The sequence below is a fragment of the Lynx rufus genome, unplaced genomic scaffold, assembly GCF_022079265.1.
Source record: "Lynx rufus isolate CCGP_SWC_20201006 ecotype Redwood Valley unplaced genomic scaffold, mLynRuf1.p SCAF_7, whole genome shotgun sequence".
Classification (NCBI taxonomy): Eukaryota; Metazoa; Chordata; class Mammalia; order Carnivora; family Felidae; genus Lynx; species Lynx rufus.
The window spans coordinates 116,912,045-116,932,647 of record NW_025814889.1 but is presented as its reverse complement, the minus strand read 5'-3'; the positions used below and the strand labels follow the sequence as shown (position 1 = coordinate 116,932,647).

General features: G+C 35.7%; 1 protein-coding gene across 2 annotated transcripts in view; it reads left to right on the top strand.

Annotated features, from left to right (window-relative positions):
- NTN4 (netrin 4) overlaps positions 1-20,603 on the top strand; it is a 125,010-nt gene that overhangs the window by 80,534 nt on the left and 23,873 nt on the right. For both annotated transcript variants that reach the window (XM_047066886.1, XM_047066885.1), the window contains exons 4-5: positions 2,577-2,703; positions 4,670-4,858. In XM_047066886.1, coding sequence (XP_046922842.1) covers positions 2,577-2,703; positions 4,670-4,858 — 316 coding nt within the window. The remainder of the gene's footprint in view (positions 1-2,576; positions 2,704-4,669; positions 4,859-20,603) is intronic.

Below are 20,603 nucleotides of genomic sequence, written 5' to 3'. Positions count from 1 at the left end.
ATAAAAAGACCACACTCTTATAGAGCAGTAAAAATTGAATTCCTACAGATTCCAAATGGAAGTGCAAATTTGTCTTTAGAATTTACCTGAATGTGTGAATGGAGATGTATCTTACAACTCCATGGAACTTCACATGTAAACAGCTCCTAGCGGAGATAGTCACAAAGAGAAGCCCAAGAAAATAGGTGACTGTAACTCAGCTCACACTTGGGCTTTCCAGTACCCAAATCAGTAAATTGAATCTATAACACTAGTTCCATTTCTATAAGGAAAATCAACAAAAATTTTTGCATCATCATACTCTAAGGAGCTAATCCCACCCTCTTAAAAAAAGTTATATTCTTTAATTAATCCCTAAGAACTAAAAGAGCAGCTATAATTAATTTTCATTAACTAAAAAAACTTACATTATAATACAAAGAAATGAAATTTAGCAAGATGGCCATCAAAATCATTATTTATTAAATTTTCCAGACTATAACACTTAGGTTTCATACAGATCATTCACAAGGAGTCTTCAGTCCTCCATGCCTATATAATTCCTTGAACTTTTTGTGAGCATAATGTCTGTAGTAATCATATCACACACTTGGATAATGCATAATCCAGAATGCCTCTACTAGTGAAGAGGCACTAAGAGAATTAAAAGACAAAGGGGCTCCTGGGTAAGAAAACACAACTTACTCTAGGGTTAAATTAGGTCAGGCATAGTTCATCAATGTATTGGTGTAGCTATTTCCAGATTTGTTGAACTCTAGCAACTCATTTTGATTCTGCCCACCCCAAGTACATGTCATTTCATGTCATTTTTAGTAGTTCCTTTATCATTGCCATCAAAATATTTTAGCTGTACTGAAATAAACTTTGTTCAGAGATTCTCCGTAGCCTCCTAGCACCACAACTTGATTCATTTTGTTTCCTCTTCCTGGAAAGTCTCTTCCCTTCTGCCTGTCAGAAATACTGCCCATGTTTAAGGACCAGCTTAAAATTCAACCCCCTTCTAAAGCCCCCACAACTGCTAATCTCTGATGACTTCTGCATCTTTTAAATTCTCATATCATTTTGTTTTCTTAGGTATTTATTGTCTTATTTATCTATAATATTTTTGTATGTAAATATTTTATCCACCTACATTACACTATTCTGAAACACAAATTATGTTTTGTAATGCTTTGTGTACCAAACATTGCCTAACATATTGCCTATTTTGGTAGTTATATTTGTTGACTGGTTGGTATAATTTATTACTTTCATGGTAATTTACCTTTTCTACTGTTTCTCAAGAAAAAAAACCCTTATAGATCCAAATTTGGAAACCCCATTCTGAGCTACTTTACAAAACTCTCATTTGTACAGTCATGACATCACATGTCAGTAAGTGCATGTTGGTACTAGAATTCATGGCAACAGTTACTAGGGAGTATTCAAAATGATCCAAGATATTAATTTTTAGAAATTATTGGTGAGATTATACAAAAAATATTAAAATCCTCATAAAACTCTCAGATCCTAAAGAATTCTACTAAAGTATTCCTCCCTGTGAGAAACACTATTTTAATAAATCCTCAACTACTCTGAATTGTAGGATGAAAAGAAAATTTTATGGTAATTATGACAAAATATATTCAAAGTCTTAAACAACTATATATACACACACACACACACACACACACACATATATATGTCTGTTTTTTTATAAAGTTTTTTATTTTATTTATTTATTTTTATTTTAGAGAGAGAGAGCACACAAACGGGAGAGATGAACAGAGGGAGAGAGAGTCCTAAACAGGCTCCACACTCAGCGTGGGGCCCAACTCAGGGCTCAATCCCACAATCCTGGGATCATGACCTGAGCTGAAATCAAGAGTCAGACACTCAACTGACTGAGCCACCCAGCTGCCTCAAAAATATATACATTTTTGATTGATCAATTTTACTTCTAGAAAACACATTCCAAACAAAGATGTACACAAATAGTTAGCTACAAGGATATTCATTATAGAATTAAAATATATCTAAAAATAATTAAAAACCTAATTAACCAAAAATAGGTGATTGGTAAAATAAGTTGTACACCATACAAGGGAGCCATTAAAATGTGTGTTGTACAAGAATATTTAATGAAATGGAAAGATGTCAATATATTGTTATATGAAAAAAGAATTATATAATTATATTTTAAAGTACTAGAAATATAAACTTCAAATGTTGATTATGATTATGATATGAGATAATCATATTTACAGATTTCCAAATTTTCTATAGTGAGGATGTGGTACTCTTGTGTAAAGAATTTTAAAAACGTTAAGGCATTAAAAATTTAAATAAATATCTAGCCAGTACCTAAGAATTGCTCATTAGGGTCACATAATTTACAGCCAAGAAAAATATATTATGTAACCTTTTGAATTAATCACAAGACAAACTAAAGAAAGGATCTCCCACCTTGATGGCTTTTTTAGGGAAGTGTATGAATATCATATTGCTAAAGCCAACCAATGAGATAAGACTATGGGAAGAATATTCCTTCCCAGCATTGTTTGTGCCTCACAGCTCTTATTTATTTTTCTTTGTAGGTCCATGGGAAGTGTATGTGTAAGCACAACACAGCAGGCACCCACTGCCAACACTGTGCACCATTATACAATGACCGCCCCTGGGAGGCAGCTGATGGCAAAACAGGATCTCCTAAAGAGTGCAGAAGTGAGTACCAAGCCCACAAGACTAAAAGCCTTCTTTGTAAAGTAAACTTATCTCTGGACTCCTTGGTCTCTAGAAATACAATATAAAGTGGTAGATGACAGGCACTGTAACCTACACAAATATAGCCCATATCACTGCCCACTAAAACCTCCACCATTGGAAACAATTGCTGCTTGCAAAGTTGCCAATATGACTATTTTACCAACAATGTGTTGCCCAATGCTTGGATGCTTTGCAGAATCTAAGCACCCTTCTTGAGAAGTTGACATAATAAAAACATAGCTAGACACAAGAGCAACAGGAGGATTATGGCATACAATTACCCTCACAGCTGAAATATTGAATTATAACCATGAAAATAGCTATCTCCAGTTTGGTTCTCAAAACAAACCTATAAACTGATGGTGTTAATCCCATTTTAGAGATCAGGAAATTGAGGCTCAGTAAGATTAAGTAACTTGCCAAAGTTAGTAAATGATTGTCAGGACTTGATCACAGCTCTTCAGACTCCAAATTAAATGTTTGTGTTTGTTTTTTCAATAATGCCATAATGCCTTTCTTTTCACTTATGATACTTGAAATGACAGATCAAATTTGAAATTAAGCCAGTTAGTCAAGAATTGGACTACATTACCAAGGCTAACTTGGGAGTTTCAAGATTAGATAAAAGGGTAAAAAGTATGGGAATAAAAACGATTTTTTTCTTTGCAGTTCAAAATGTTCAGACACATACACATACCCATAACAATGTTTATACTCACAAACTTCAATTTTACAAGGATTTAAAAGGCAAGCACCGTGGGTAACATTGTGGGAAGTCTCTTCCCATACATAATTTGGAATCATAATTGATTTATTTTAGTTTCTAGGAAAAGTAAAGGATTTCCTCTAGGCATAAATCCTGAATTATCTTATGCTTTTTAAAGATTATGAATCTGGTCAAAATATCATAACAACACATCAAGGAAACAATGAAAAAACAATAGCACAAACACGGGTTGACGTCCACGAAAATGTCTGCATTCTTATTCTAAATCACTCATCAAAAGAATCTAAAGAATTTCTCCTAAATTCCTAGAGTGCCATTCCTGGTCCTTTCCACAGACACCAACTGCGTATCTAAAGACCTGTAGAACACAGAGACTTGTCACGTGGTGCTATTGATATTATAAATGACTTAGAGAAATTGTTACAAAAGAAACAATGTGGGTCTCTTCTCTAAAAAAAATTCAGGCTTCTATAGGAAACTATCTTGTACTCACCAGTACATCAATAGCTAAGGAGCTTCATGAAAGACAAATCAATCTACCTGACAAATTCCTAATCCCTGTCCCCATAAGGTTCCTTCTAGGCTTCTCAGTGAGCATGAATTCAGACCTGTATCTGCAATATGAATTTTCTTTTTCAAATAATGCCTGACAATGTGGAGTTTTCTAAGCATGGTCAGGGGACCCACAGTGATGACTCTGGTCCTTGGCGGGGAGGAAATGGGTAGCCACTCAAATAGTTTTTCCACAATAAATGTCAACCCCAGTTGCTAAGGAAACAGTAACATCTCTACCTAAGGAGATGGATCTATGCCTTGCTGACTTTCAGGCATATCCCAAAACTTAATTATTTTTTAATTAAAAATTACAAAGAAACACTGGAAGGATACACAAGAAACTGAAAAAAAAAAAGTAGTAACCTGTTAAAAATAGGGAGGACAGGATACACAGGGATAGGGATACTAGAGTTCTCATTGTCTGCCTTTTATATACTTTATATGTTTTGAGCATGTACTGTGAAAATATACACTATTTAAAAAACTAAAAATAAATTTTTAAAAATAACACTATATGTTAATTATATTTGAATTAAAAAATTAGCAATCAGCTTACCCTATTTTTAACTGCCTGAATATTAGAGAACCTGTTGTTTTATTTTTAATTATTTGGTTTCCTCCCATGCCTTTTTCCCCCCTCAGCCTGCAAGTGCAATGGGCATGCTGATGCCTGTCACTTTGACATTAAGGTGTGGGAGGCATCAGGTAATCGTAGTGGGGGTGTCTGCAATGACTGTCAGCACAACACAGAAGGTCAGCATTGCCAGCGATGTAAGCCAGGCTTCTACCGGGACCTCCGGAGACCTTTTTCTGCTCCAGATGCTTGCAAAAGTAAGTCAACTAGTGGTTACTGAAAAAAAAAAAAAAACTTGCTTTGTACAAAAGAGATGAATCTTTCCATCTTTTATATGCTGATCCATGGGAGAGAGGTCATGAAATTCTCAGACAATACACTCACATACACTAGTTCATTTCTTCATTGATAAAAGGCATGAACTTTCAACTTCATAAAAATAATCTCCTTTATCACTCTGCATGAAGTAAAATTTTTTCCCATAGCATCACATTTTGGAAAACTAGATGACCCAAGATAAAAAAAAAAAAAAAAGGATGCTGAAAGAAAGATATATTTACAATAAATTTTTAAATGTTTTACTTATTTTTGAAAGAGCATCAGTGGGGGAGGGACAGAAGATCTGAAAAGGGCTCTGTGCTTACAGCAGTGAGCCTGATGTGGGGCTTGAACTCAGGAACTGTGAGATCATGACCTGAGTCGAAGTCTGACACTCAACTGACCCAGCCACTCAGGTGCCCTTTAAAAAATTTTTAAGGGGATGCTGGCTGGCTTAGTTTGTAAAGCATGTGACTCTTGATCTTGGGATCATGAGTTCAAGCCCCACATTTGGTGCAGAGATTACCAAGAAAAGTGTTTTCTTTTCTTGTAAAATTATCTTAAGACTAAATATATGAGTAGGACTTAGACAATAAGTGAACTCAAACTGATGAAATAAAGAGTTATTATCTGCACTTGGGTTATTCTAGCTTCATCTCTACAGCAAATGTGAAACCTGAAAAACCACAGGTTTTCATATCATTATGAATATACTTTGGTTGACACTGCCTTAATGTACCCCTGTATTACAGACTAATTTAGAACATAACAATAATCCCCTACTCTTCCCCAAAACACCATAAAATGGATTTTGCTTTTTTGTTAGCATAATTCCAAGAAGACGTTTATATGAAAAAAGAGTAGAATTTAAAAGATCTGCTCAATTAATGAGATATTATCTGAAACATGTGACTCTAAAGGGCACAGTCAGAGCTTAAGGAGATGTCCAATGTGGATGAATAGCTCATCTAACTACATGAGTAGCTATACATCTATCAACTCAGAAATTATTAGACGACAAAAACCACTCAAGACTGTTAATGGAGATTGATGATCAGGCATTTCCTTTCCCCACCAAGGACTCCATGTTCTGGCTCAAAAACAGTGACAGGAAGGGAGCAATACAATGGGAAAGAATCATTTAAAATCTTGCCTTTTTTTTAATTTAAAGGAAAAAAAATTCTATTGCTCTTGAAAAATACATATTTTTAACATCAGACAGGAGATATCTACATGAAATTTGAGTGCTCTTGCTTGTTACAAGCTTTCTCTCTTAAATTGTAGAAGACAGAAGGTGGCACAGCTCACTTTCAACATTGAGCCCAAAATTTAGATTTGCATCTTAATATTTCTCTGAGAATTCCATTTCACTCCTGCTCCTTTCATTTGAATAGGTTTTGAACAGATCTGGAATAGAAGCTTTCCCTGATCCTTATGGTTATGTGATCTTATGCCAGCTATTAAAGCTGTTTGGATTTTGATTTTTTTTTCTCCCCATAGGGTGGTAATGAGAATTATATAAAATAAAGTATGTAAACTATTTAGCACATTGCCTTTATAGAAAGCTCTCAAGAAATGGAAACTAGCATTATAATAGCTATTATTGTCCTATAAGATAGAAGGTGGGAAATAATGCTACAGAATTTCTACTCTTTGTTGATTTAAAACACTTTATGTCAAAGATAATTACATCTTTAAAATCCACAGTACCTTGGGAAATGAAATAAAGACCCAGCCCCAAGTGCTCAATGAAGGGTCTGCTTATAAAATTGCTTAGACTCACAATATATTCAGTCCTAATACCATTTTCTACAGGATATATTTAAATAGAGCAGTGCCTTGCTGGCTTAGTCTCTAGAACATGCGACTCTTTTTTTTTTCTTAATGTTTATTCACTTTTTTGACAGAGAGAGAGAGAGAGAGAGAGAGAGAGCAAGCAGGGGAGGGGCAGAGAGACAGGGAGACAGAATCTGAAGCAGGCTCCAGGCTCTGAACTGTCAGCACAGAGCCCGATGTGGGGCTCGAACCCATGAACTGTGAGATCATGACTTGAACTGAAATTGAACACTTAACCCACTCAGCCACCCAGGTGCCCTGAACATGCTACTTTTGATCTCAGGGTCATGAGTTAGTTCAAGCCCCACGTTGGGTATAGAAATTACTTAAAAATAAAAGTTTAAAAAGAAAAGATATATATTTAAAAATATATAATAGATAGATATGTATATATGTGTATTGCATATCCTCAGACCACTAGTAGAAATGTCTAAAAATGAGAATGTACTAACTACTAAGCAAATAATATAGAAAAGGAATTTATCATTGAGTAACTTAGATAAGATAACTCTCTTGTTGGACAACAGGCAACATTTTTCCTTTTTTATTGCTTTTTAAAAAAAAGTTTATTTACTCATTTTGAGAGAGAGAAAGAAAGAGAGAAAGCAAGGGAGGGGCAGAGAGAGAGGGGGGAAGAGAATCCCAAGCAGACTCCACACTCAGCTCAGAGCCTGACATGGGGCTTGAAGTCACAAACATGACATCATGACCTGAGCTGAAATCAAGAGTTGGATGCTTAACTAACTGAGCCACCCAGGCACCCCAATGGGGAACATTTTCAAATATGTTTTCAAAGATACTATTAAATAGCATTGACTTGAAACACTATGTTGTACAATGTACCTAACATATATTTGTTCATTCAAACATTCAATGTATATATATTGAGTGCCTATTGAGTGCCAAGAGCTAGGGACACATCAGGGAACTAAACAAAGTTCTTTAACCATTAAAAATAGAAATAGAAAAGGTTTGGGGCACCTGAGTGGGTCAGTCAGTTAGGCATTGGACTTGCACTCAGGACATGATCTCGCAGTCTGTGAGTCAAGCCTCTCATTAGGCTCAGTGCTAACATCTCAGAGCCTGGAGCCTGCTTTGGATTCTGTGTCTCCCTCTCTCTCTACCCTTCCCCAGCTTGCACGCACGTGCTTTCTTTCTCTCTCTCTCTCTCAAAAATAAATAAACATTAAAAATTTTTTTAAAGAAATATAAAAGGTTTATTGGCAGACCTGGAGCCAAGATAAATACCTTTTAAAATTTTTGTTGTTTCTTTTTGTTACTGTGTTATGTTCAAGCTATGGCTCATATTCTTACAAAATATAAAAAGGTTGCCAGCTCTAGCTTTTTAAATCCTAGAATTTTAAATTCAGAATTTTACAAAAAGATCATGAAAAAGGAGATTAGTTAAAAAGTGACTCCTTGTTAATGATCACTACTTTACTTATACAACTCTTTTAGAGACTCATACAAAAAAAAAAGAATTTACAGGTTTTGGTCCCCAAACTACAAGTTCTATAAAAACATAAGCAAAATGTGAGAATGTAGGTAAAACTAACAACACATAAGAGAGACACAGTCTTTTCACAGTGTTTATTTATGTGAGAATTTGTGTAAAAGTATATATGTCTGTTTTATAGGTGTGTATGTAAGCAAATAGTGGTATGTATGTGTGCACATGTATGTTAGATCACGTAAGTATGCTCAGTATTGTGTTAGAGAGTGTGGAGGGAGCTCATAGGAGGAGCATTTAACAAGAGTTGAATGTTTTGGGGTGCCTGAGTGGCTCAGTTGGTTAAGCATCTGACTCTTGGTTTTGGCTCAGGTCATGATCTCACAGGTCGTGAGTTCAAGCCTGCATCAGGCTCTGTGCTGACAGTGTGCAGCCTGCTTGGGAATCTCTCCCTCTCTTTCTGTTCCTTCTCTGCTTGTACTTTCTCTCTCTCTACATAACAAATAAACTTTAAAAAGTTAATTAAAAAAACAAGTTGAATGTTTTGAGTTTTGATATAAAACCTGAGGCCTGAAGTTTAATAGGAATCAACATAGCACGGTTAAGTTTATTCCTAGTAGAGAAAACAACCAGAGCCAAAATGGAACAGAAGGACAAAGAACATAACATACTTTGAGAACTGAAAAAAATTCAGAATGGCCATAAAGGCAAGAAAGAGGGGGGAAGGCAACAACACAAAAGGGAATGAGAATAGTAGAAAATATGGGTGGTTGCCTGGTGTCCTCATCTTTGACAGTGAGATGGAGCTGACTGCACTACCCACAAGTGGTTGAAAGTCAACCAATAAATATCATTTAGCATAATTTTTCCTGGGCCCTACCAAGTTGATATTTATAGGCATTATCTAAGTATTAGAAGACCTAAATAAAGCACCAAAGCCATTTCAGTCAAAACGCCATCAAGACCACATTAATACATTTAAAAAAAACCTGAAATATTATGAGGTATTCAGAACATATTTGCCTGACTTACTCAACTCTTTAAGTTGTCATGAGATTCTGAAAGACTGAAAGATAGAAAATACTACTCCTAAGTGAAATTGCTAATCACTCCTAAACAAATACCTTCATAGTATTTAATGCACCAAGTAAGGAAGTTATGAAAATAACTGATACCAATTTAGTCCTGCTAGCGTAATTGTAGGTGGTAGATGGATTAGTAGGGAAGATCCATATTTCCTTCTTTCCTTCTCCGGACAGCCCCCTGATCCACTGATTAGACAGCTGAGGAAAGCATATCTCCATTCATTTTATGGCTATTCTGGCATATGTTTGGGACAAGATATCTGTGTCAACTTCCCTAGCATGGATTTCTTTACTGGCACCTTCTTCCAGAATATTACTCTTTCTGTTCTTCTCTCAACTTTTCTGAACCAGGGGGAACTCCCAATACTTATTCGTACATCCAGTTCTTTTCTCTACCTTCATACTCTCTGTAATATATTGTTTGATTGTCAACATGTTTGGCAGAGTTTTCATTTTTTTATCTAGTAATATTTTCATATCATCGACTATCTCCTTAACAGATGTGTCTATGTACCACCTTCAGAGTTATTAACTTTGACAAAGTTTATGATAAATTTACTAATATGATAACATTTACTAACGTTACAGCGTACCAGATTTCATGCTAGATGCTGATAGAGATATTGCTGTAACTAGAACTTTCCCCCCATTAGTTCCTACTTTTCTGAGGAAGATCGTATCAAGAAAACAAGTCAATATTATGACATGATATTAAAAAATTTAAACTATCTCAGTGTGTGCTTATATCAACATGTACAATGTTATTCAAAATAACAATTTTATTATATTTATTCTACTGTGCTTACCAAGGCGGAAAAGTAACCTGCAACTCAGTGTGTGGTCCATAGGCCAGCCCCATTGGCATCATTCAGTTGCTGATTAGAAAATACAGAACTTCTTATCCCATCCCAGACCTAATGAACCAAATATGCACTTTAACAAAATTCCCAGATGACTGTATCATACTAAAGTTTAAGATTGCTTCAGAATGTTTCTCTTCTCTCTCTCTCTCTCTCTGTCTTTTTAAGATTTTATTCTTAAGTAATCTCTACACCCAATGTGGGGCTTGAACTCACAACCCCAAGAACATGAGTCTCTTCCGACTGAGCCAGCCAGGCACACTCAGAATGCTTTTCTTTTTTTTAAATTTTTTTTTTTTTTACGTTTATTTATTTTTGAGACAGAGAGAGACAGAGCATGAGCGGGGGACGGGCAGAGAGAGAGGGAGACACAGAATCGGAAGCAGGCTCCAGGCTCTGAGCCATCGGCCCAGAGCCTGACGCGGGGCTGGAACTCACAGACCGCGAGATCGTGACCTGGCTGAAGTCGGACGCTTAACCGACTGCGCCACCCAGGCGCCCCTCAGAATGCTTTTCAACAAAGGTTAAAAGCATCTTAGCACTTACTCTACAATTAAGTCGGCTAGGACATCCTACCATTCCCAGAACATCCAAGTTAGCCAAGATTTGCATTTCTATTTGTATGCATATGAACTTAGAATTTATAAAAATGAATTACATAGAGATGTACTGATTAAAAAATAGATATCTGGATGAATATTTTTCCATAGTGCAGCATTTTCCAAAGTTTGATTCATGCAACACTAACTCCATGAGATGTCAATAGGAATTAGATAAGGAAAATTTTTTCTATGACTTTCAAAATTTAAGAAATGATGAATTAATCAAGTACTTATTCAGGATTTCTCCAAGCATTTCATATGCTAATAATGTTCATTATAAACCTCCTATAAAACTTTGAGGTGTGTCTCTCAGATTTAACCAAAGAATGCTTTTCTTACAGAGCGTCTAAGGAGCCAAGATAAATACCTTTTAAAATTTTTGTTTTGTTTTCTTTTTGTTACTGTGCTATGCTCAAGCTATGCCTCATATTGGAAAATGCTGGAAAATACCGCTATTATATAGTGACATATCTATGGAAAGACTTCACTTGGGAAGATATATCCTAGAATATTCCTTCTGTATATTTCTTCCTCATTTCTAAGTGCTAGAGCCTACAACTGTATATCAAGGAAATAGTAAACCTATTTCCGTCAGTGAAATAATCACAAACAGAATATTAAGTAAGGCAGGGCAATATAGTCTGTTGGACTTCCAGAGATGATTTATGAAAACATCTCTCCCTTATTTCCTAGTTATCTTCTCAGGAGCTGGAACCACTGAAAACCTGAGGCAGCAGCCCAGACAAAATTTACTAGAAGTATATAAATTATACCTCAGTTTAGCTCAGGAAACACTTACAGAGTGCCTCCTCTATGCCAGGCATTGCGGTAAGCACTAGGTCTGTAAAGATAAAAAGGTCTTCCCTAAGAGATCTTTAATTCTAAATGGGGAGAAATTTAAGTAACAGATTATTTCAATATACTGTGGTGATGGTGATGATATAATAAATAATAGTGGACATTTATTGAGTGCCTACTATTCTCTGTTTACTGTTCAAAAGGCTGTATATGTATTAGCCTTTGTATATGTATTAACTTCCACAAAAGCTATTTGATGTTGGTACTATTATCCCCACTATATGAGCAAATGCAATGAAAGGGATACATCAAGCTTCTTAGAGAGAGTGTAGGGTAGGGTGAAAGCAATTAAGGGAAGACTTCCTTGAAGAGATGCCTCTGATACTTCTTTGGTGGCTGTTTTTATTTTTTCCTCTAAAAGTACTGAAACACAATATTTGTACTACTTTCTAATCAATGATTGCCTTTGTTGACTTTAATGAGTTGATCTAGAAAATAAAATGAACTGATGTTATTCTTCCTCACAGATTACATATATATACATTTAACAGAATACTTACCTGGACACATTTTTCCATCCAACAAATACTGGTGACATTAATCTTGAGACTCTGTTCACAGTTAGGTAGCTAACTCTCTGCCAAATAAGCCAAGGATTTATTGGCTCCATTGATGTTCCAGGCTATTTTTCCCTTCCACTCTCCTGACAAGCTCTATGCTGAATGCTATTGTCCTTACGTATACATTTTTTAGTTGATGGTAATAAATTCATCAGACCTGAATAAAAAGAGCTCTAAACCAAATCTACTGGCCAATAGATTTATAATTAAATCATCTCTGTTCTCGCTTCCTCTTTATTACAATCTTAAGTAGGGTCAACTGTGGGACACAAACAATCAACAACACATTTCCATAGCCAAGAAAGCACTTTGAGGATTCTAGAGATGTTTGTTTTTTTAAGACTAGTGGAGATCATTGGAACTAAATTTATTTCTACAACTCAGAAAAAAAAAAATGTAAAGGACAGTGCATTTAAGGTCTGTAAACACAAGGGAAAATGTGAATCTCTCCAGCTGAATCTAGAGTTGAGAGGAGAATGGAGGCTCAGACCAGCTGGTTGCTAAAGTACAGAAGTAAAATGGAAAATATAATTATCACTGTGTACTAAGATACTTTGAAGAACACTGTCTCTATGTTTTAAAAGAGCAGTCTCTTTTAGAGTAACTCACTTGAAATATTGAATGTCACTTATGTACCTGTTGTATCCTATCACCTAAGTAGATTTTCCTTTGGCACACATATTAAAAATATGAGAATGACCTCACTGAACTGTGGTGTGCTAGCTTTCTAGGGAGGGAAAATGCCCAGATTTATAGCATCGGCCAATTTCTATGGTTTAAGTATTTCCCCCAAGGCCAATTTCAAGCTATCAGATCATTTTCAAATCAGGAACTCAAACAGACTCATACTCTATACCACAAGTGGAATGGTTTCCCTCCTTTGAAAGAAGTCTTGCCTCTCCACCTTCACAGCTTCTTTCTCTGATCTCAAGCACTACTCCAATCTAGTCATTGGTTCCCCAACCCGTGTATGGATCAGAATCACTTGGGAGCACTTACTGAAAATATAAACTCTCAGAGCCTTTCCCTAGATCTTCTGAATCAAAATCTCCAACAGGGATCCGGGGCAGATATCTGTTTTTTGTTTTTGTTTTTGTTTTTGTTTTTGTCTTTAAAAGCAAGGTTGGTGATTCTGATTCAGCCTTTTGGTTTCCTGGCCAGCAATTGAGAACCATTACATATACCATTGTTTCTAATGTGCGCTCTGTTCACTTCCATCCTTGAATGAAAGATTTTGAGCTAATAATCATCTATAACTCAATCTGCTCACTGAATTAGCCATAACTCTGACAGAAAATCCTAAAGGATTACTAAAACTCTTGACTAGACATTTTTCCTGACTCAATGATAGATATAAATGCTCAAAAGCTTTCATGTCACTTATCTTTCCCTCTTAAGAATGTCTAACTTAGAACCTCTGCTTTTCTCAAAAAAAAAAAAAAATTATGGCAGATTTCTAAGATACCTGTTTTTCATGTAACAGTTTCAAAATAAATATCTAGCAATTCCATTCAGAGAACTCCCTCTTGTTCATAGTATATACATTGATTTACCATAAGTACTTCATATTTTAGAGTTCACTATTGTGTAATAAGACTGGAATTTATAATAAAATTAACTTACCACTACATTGACAATTTACTTTTACTTCTGTATTTACATATTTCAGAACGTGCACTAAACTACTATGTTATTGTGTTGGATTTAAATAATTGTTGAATGTAGTTCTTCATGAAGCCCCATTCTCCCCCCCCACCTTTTAACACCAAAGAATATCTTAAATGTTAGATTCATGGGAAATTGGGTGTGAAATATTGACAGCTATTCTATGACACCTCTCTACAGAAAATTTCCCTTACATACACACACATGTTCCCATACAACACATGGTTTGAAATAGATGTTTGAAGAAATGACTTATAGAATAGGATAGCTCTTGGGGCACCTGGGTGGCTCAGTAAGTTAAGCGCCTAACTTTAGCTCAGGTCATGAGCTGGTCTGTGAGTTCAAGCCCTGTGTCAGGCTCTGTGCTGACAGCTCAGAGCCTGGAGCCTGCTTCGGATTCTGTCTCCCTCTCTCTCCCCCTTCCCTGCTCACACTCTGTCTCTCTCTCTCAAAAATAAATAAACATTAAAAAAAAAATTTTTTTAAAGAATAGGATAGCTCTTTGTTTTAGGAAACAGCCAGTTAGTTCCTTTACAATAAATTTTTGGCTTTTATGTTATGACATATTTTTAACTATTGCATCATCTCTCTCCATAAAGAAAAATCAGCAAATGGAAAAGAAAGCAGAATTTATTCCCCGTCAAAGTAAACAACCTCTTGAAAAACTGACATGCCCTTCCTTCCTCTCTGGCGGTCCAAAATAAATGTAGTCTGTTGCCTTTCAGCAAAGAGTGAACAAAAATAAACTTGGTCCTTCTGCCCTAAAACCCAAACCAAGTGTTTACCAAGATACCATTTTGTTACTTGGTTACCGTTACCCTGACTAGCCAGCTATCTTTGTAAAGAGCTCAGTCATCCATCCAAATCTATCTTTTTTTCCTTCTTGCTTTTTTTCTTCTTCTTTTCTTCTTTCTGTCTTAGGTGAAAACTGCTCAACTGATGGAAACACAGTGTCTAGAATGGGTGACTTTCTTGCTGCAGACTATCTTTCCATCCTTCACAGTCAACTCAAATATCACCCTCTCATCATGCTCCCAAGAAGAATTTCTGTGTTTGTCTGCTTGCTTGTACCTCTATTTATTAATTATTTCATTCTACCTCTAGGATGGTTATACTTTCCCTTCAAATTGTATCAGAAGTAAAAATTTTTAAATAATTAAATCCAGATACCTTACCACATTTAGGAGCCCATAGCACTTCCCCACTTTTCATTGTTGTACCTATGTTCCAGTCCATACCAGAAAAGGATTGTTTCCCAAGGGTCATTAAAGTCTCTTCCTATAGTAGCTTGGTGGGCTTTTTCTTTCAAATTACAGTTTCAGCAAAACCACATGAGTCCATTTTATGTCATATAAACAACTTAGACATTCCTGTTTTATGCTGAAAGCAACTGTGAATGATTTCAGCATAGAATCAATATGAAGTAACTGTTTTTGAAAACTTTAAATAGAACCAGTCACTTGGCAATCATAGTTGGGAAACTTTAATGTCAGCTTTAAAAAAATCTAGGATGTAAAACCAGAGGGTTAAGAAATGGAAAAGATAGAGAAAAATACATATATCATACTGTAGTAATCATACTGGGACTATCCCTTAAAAAGATCAAATGACATAAATTAAAATCACCCCTCAAAAAGGAGAAATTTTATGAACTGATGAATAATAAAAGTCAGTCAAATTTGGGAAGAGAAGTGGGAGAGATCATGAGATTCTCTACGATGTTTCCAAAACAGAAAGTGTAATTCACTGAATAAATAAACAATACACCATTCTGTGTTTCATGAGGACAAGCAATAAATAATCAGGCAAATAATTATGAAATATCAAAACTCTCAGAAAGCCTGGACAAAATTAGATAGGGTACAAAGAAGAGAAGTAGCATTTGTTGAATGGCTACTATGGGCCAGACACTGTGCTGGGCAATTTACATAACTTACCTCATTTAGCAATCTTTAGGAGTTAGGTGGTGACTTTTATATTTTACAAATGAGGACACTGAGGCTTAAATTAATTATATAATTTGTTCAACTTCACACAGCTGGTCAGAGGCAGGGCTGGGATTTGAACCCAGGTTTGTCTGACCTTAAAGACTGATCCAAATACACACAGAGATCTCAAGAACTTGATTCTACACTGTGGTCTGGTGGATGAAAACAAAATGAGTTTTTAAATGCAGAAATGAGTGAACATATGTATTAGAACCAAATATAGTTTTTAAAGGCCTTAACCTCTTGAAAAAATGTATTATCATACATTGCCGTGTAAAGTTTGAACTTCAGGAGCTGCATTTATCTTAAGGAATCTTCGTACAGGAAAGATGGAACTAACTGAAGAGTGTTCCACATGGGCCAACACAACAATCAAGAAAACAGAGATACTAATGAACAAATATGAAAGAGGCTAAATAGTCTCAACTCAACTAGGAAACTGCTCAAGAAGAATACAACAACTTTCTTCAAACACTCAAAGGGTGTAAGGGGACATAGGGAGCAGCAAAACGTAATTTACTGCCCTAGAACAAAGAGTTGTAATTAGATATAATTGGATGAAAGTGAGGAAAAAAGATTGATTAATGTGAAAAAAAAATTCACTGCCAGTGAAAGGCATTTATGGGTGGGGAATGTCCCCTACAGAGTTGGAATAAAGAACTTTTATCACAAATAATAAATAATAAAATTTGACTGAGTGAAGCATTAAATGTAGGGAACCGTCTTGCACTAGGAAAATTCAGAATAATCTGTTCTGTTTAACCATTTCAGTTTTCTCTGGATTTGGGGTGTGTGTATGTGTGTGTGTGTGTGTGTGTTCTATTTCTAGTATCTTAGGATTGCAATGCTGTGGTGCTAAAATACTAAAAACCTATAAAAGAAATAATATGACCCTTTTAGGAGATTCATCAAAACATATTTCATGGCTGTCACTCATTCCAAGGCACATTCATTCAACAAAGATTGAATCACTAAAATGGTTCAGCATGGTCCTAGGCCATTCATCTCTTTGGATACAGAGATGAAAAGATGTGGTTTCTACCTTCTGGGCCTTCACAGTGTACTATATAGATAGCAGGGAGGTGAAAAATCATAAAGAGATTAAACTGGAGGCCAAAAGACCATCAATCATTAACAAATATTCATTAAGTGACTATAATTCATCCATTTTTTAAAAACTCAAACAGATTTACTTAACCAGTAAATCTTACTAGGTGGCAGTCCCATCCTATTCACTGTATATATACAATAAAACAGAGTCCCTAATTCCATGGAAACAGACTATAAATAAATTTATCCAAGTAAATATGTAATTTAAAACTGTAATAAGTGTTATGAAGAAAAGGGTACCATGATAGATTTTAGCAGGGATGAACCACATCAGTTGAAAGGAGAAGACAGATGGGGTCAGTAAGCATTCTTTATCCAAAAGAAAAAGGAGTTAGGGATGACTACAGTTCCTGGCTAGGCACTTGGTTAGATGGTGGCTGAGTAGAATGGAAATACAGAAGACTTTCTTCAACAAAAAGATAATGATGTTTGATATAACCAAATTCCTCAAAGCAAAATACCGTGTCTAAAATTATACTTGACTTAAGTCTTCCTGTAACAAAATGTATCTCTACACTCAAAAGTACTTTCTGCAGTTTTAACTGAAGTAGCAACCCAGGAAAATAAAATTAGCTATTTAGCCATCTAAGATCTTTTAGATATACCCAGGAATAAATAGTAACTGGCTCAGTTACAACTAGTAAACAGGAAAAGAATGATACAGAAATCAAATTGAGGGTCTGAGTAGTGGTCACATAGTAAAGCATTAAAAATAAAGGGTATGTCTTTTGTATTTATTTGCATTACTCATTTAAAGTATATAGAAAACACGGGAAATATACTTAAATACCTTACTTTTTCTTAAAGCATTGGATTTCTTTCACTGTGTGATGTACAATAACTCGAGACATTGCATTTCAGTAAGTGAAAGGCAAGTCTTAATTTATTTTCTTATTAGATTTATTCTAGCATATAATTTTATTTCAAATTAATATTCATCTTGAATATTGTTAAACTAGCTATCTTTGAACACAATGCATATCATATATAAAGGATGAATTTTAAAAATGGGCAATTACCTTTGTTTATAACTTTTTCTTTATTTTCCTATAGCTGTTTGTACACTAGCAAAAATAATTGATAGTAGAAGGAGAAAACAGTACCCAAAAAGTTAGAAGACTTCACTTTATGTTAATTTAACTGCACACTTGATACAGTAGTAACAAATCTTACTGCCTCTTTTCTGTTTAGAGCTACCTCTCAGTCATTGTCTTGGTCATAGCTCCAGTTCCCTCTAAGAACCTCGGCAGGCAGCTGGGCAGCTTTTGAAATGATTTTGATATTTAAAATTCCCCATCAGAGGGGCGCCTGGGTGGCGCAGTCGGTTAAGTGTCCGACTTCAGCCAGGTCACGATCTCGCGGTCCGTGAGTTCGAGCCCCGCGTCGGGCTCTGTGCTGACTGCTCGGAGCCTGGAGCCTGTTTCCGATTCTGTGTCTCCCTCTCTCTCTGCCCCTCCCCCGTTCATGCTCTGTCTCTCTCTGTCCCAAAAATAAATAAATGTTGAAAAAAAAAATTAAAAAAAAAAAATTCCCCATCAGAAATTATGTAGGACCTTGGCCTTTTCAGGGGAAGATGGTGTTGGGAGGCTGGGAGGCTCTGCTGAAGGAGTGGCTACTGGGCAGTGGTGAAAGCCCTTGACAAGCTGCTGCTTTCCCAGCTGAGGGCCTTGAACTTTGAGTTCTGTTTTTAGAAAAGCTAAATCAGGAGCAAATACTTTGAGGGTGTTTTGCTCCCAGCATAGCTTTTACTAGCAGAATAGCAAAAGCTACAGCCGTCAGGTAATAGTAAGGAGTCCTGGCAATTTTTAAAAGGTGTACAATGCTGAACTCAACTGGTTGTTTCTGCAGTAAGCTTGGCATCGTGGACCACTCTCTGAATGAAAGATGTGCAAATGACTTCTGGAGTTGTGGTGAAGGTGGAAATAAAGAGAGAAGGCAGTGAAAGCTTTAGCAACTTCATCAGAATAAAGGAAGCCATAACTCTCGCATTTTGTCCCTGGCCATCTTGTACTCATGTTTACATACTTATTATGTTCATGTAGATTCACAGCTGGGACTCTAGTCCTAAATTACATGGTGCAATATCTCCCTATAAGCAGCAGGATCATGGATCATGACCTACTCTTTTTCAATATGCTCTCACCCACAAAAGGAGAGTAAGAGCAGATGAATTTATTTTATCCAAAGAAAGGAACATGCAATAGGAGGCTAACCTAATTCTGTAAGACAAAGTAGGCAAGAAAGCTGTTTGCCACCAAATTCCTCCCAGATGCAAAGTGAGGAATTTCAGGATATTTTGGAAAGCAATCAAATTATTAAAATTTCTTTTAAAAACAATCCATATCTGCAATAAGGTAGTTGTTGCTGTTTCCTCTGTGTTCCCATGCACCCCGGGGCGGTGCATTTATTTGCATATCTCTCTTGATTCATTGAAGAGCTAGTTATGACTCTGTATTCCTCTTTATATCTTCAGGTTCTAGCAAAGCTCATGTTAACACTAAACTTCAAAAACTCTTTGGCAAAGGTGTGAATGAATGAATGAATGAATGAGTGAATTAGTGAATGAATGGTGGACTTTTAAAAACTAGTATGTTGATGATGCCTGACTGGCTCAGTTGGTAGAGTATATGACTCTTGATCTCAGGGTCATGAGTTTGAGCCCCACGTTGGGCACAGAGATTACTTAATAAAAAAAATTTTTTTTAACCAGTATGTTTCAGCCAGATAATAACAGTCATTCTCTGAGCATTTGATGTACTAACTGCCTGATACATTGCTAAATATATACAATATCTCATTCAGTCCTCATACAGGAACCCTATGGCATATGTATTATTAATCTTGCTCCATCAATAAGAAAAGGGAAACTTGAAGAAGTTAATTTCACAAAATCCTGTAAAGAATCACCCTCGTAAACCAGAATTTGGACTCATGAGCCTGACTTTTAAGTTTGTGCCCTTACAAATTGTATTACACCACCTTTGTTTTATTTTCTGTCTTCCTAAAAGATCTTACAGGCAAATTCCAATCAAGCCGTATTGTGATTAAAACAATTATTAATTTCAGAGCCATACACATAAACAAGGTTATTTAAAAATGTGTTCATCCATTATTTCATGAACAGTATGTTTTCTGGTAGAAGTTACTCCAGAACAGCCTCATGTCCTAACTCTTTTCTGCAAATGCTCATAGAGAGCCAGTGTTTCACATAATAGATGTACTTCTGCAAACAAATATCTGTAAATAAAATTTGGATAATATTTAGCAATTTTATATTCGTTATTTGAAAAGAACCTGTCATGAAATCTTTTGTAAAAGTACCCATTTCCCTCACCTGTTTTGAATATTTTGTATTATTATTTTAGGTTTTCTTATAACAGGACACATCAGTACAGAATGTATTATTTAAAAGTAGTCATTTGCATTATTAAAGAAACCTTGTGACATTATTTAGGAATTTAAAATGACATTTTTAATAACTTTATTCTGTCAATTTGGTTGAGAGAGCAGCAGTGGGCAAGTGGTTTGGGGAAAAGGTTTGGGAGGGATGAAAATTATTCCAATAATGAATCATTTAATACCTAGACAGGCCATCTGGCTGCCACTCAAAGCACCATTTTAGCTTTTTTTTTTTTTAATGTTTATTTTTAAGAGAAAGAGAGCACGAGAT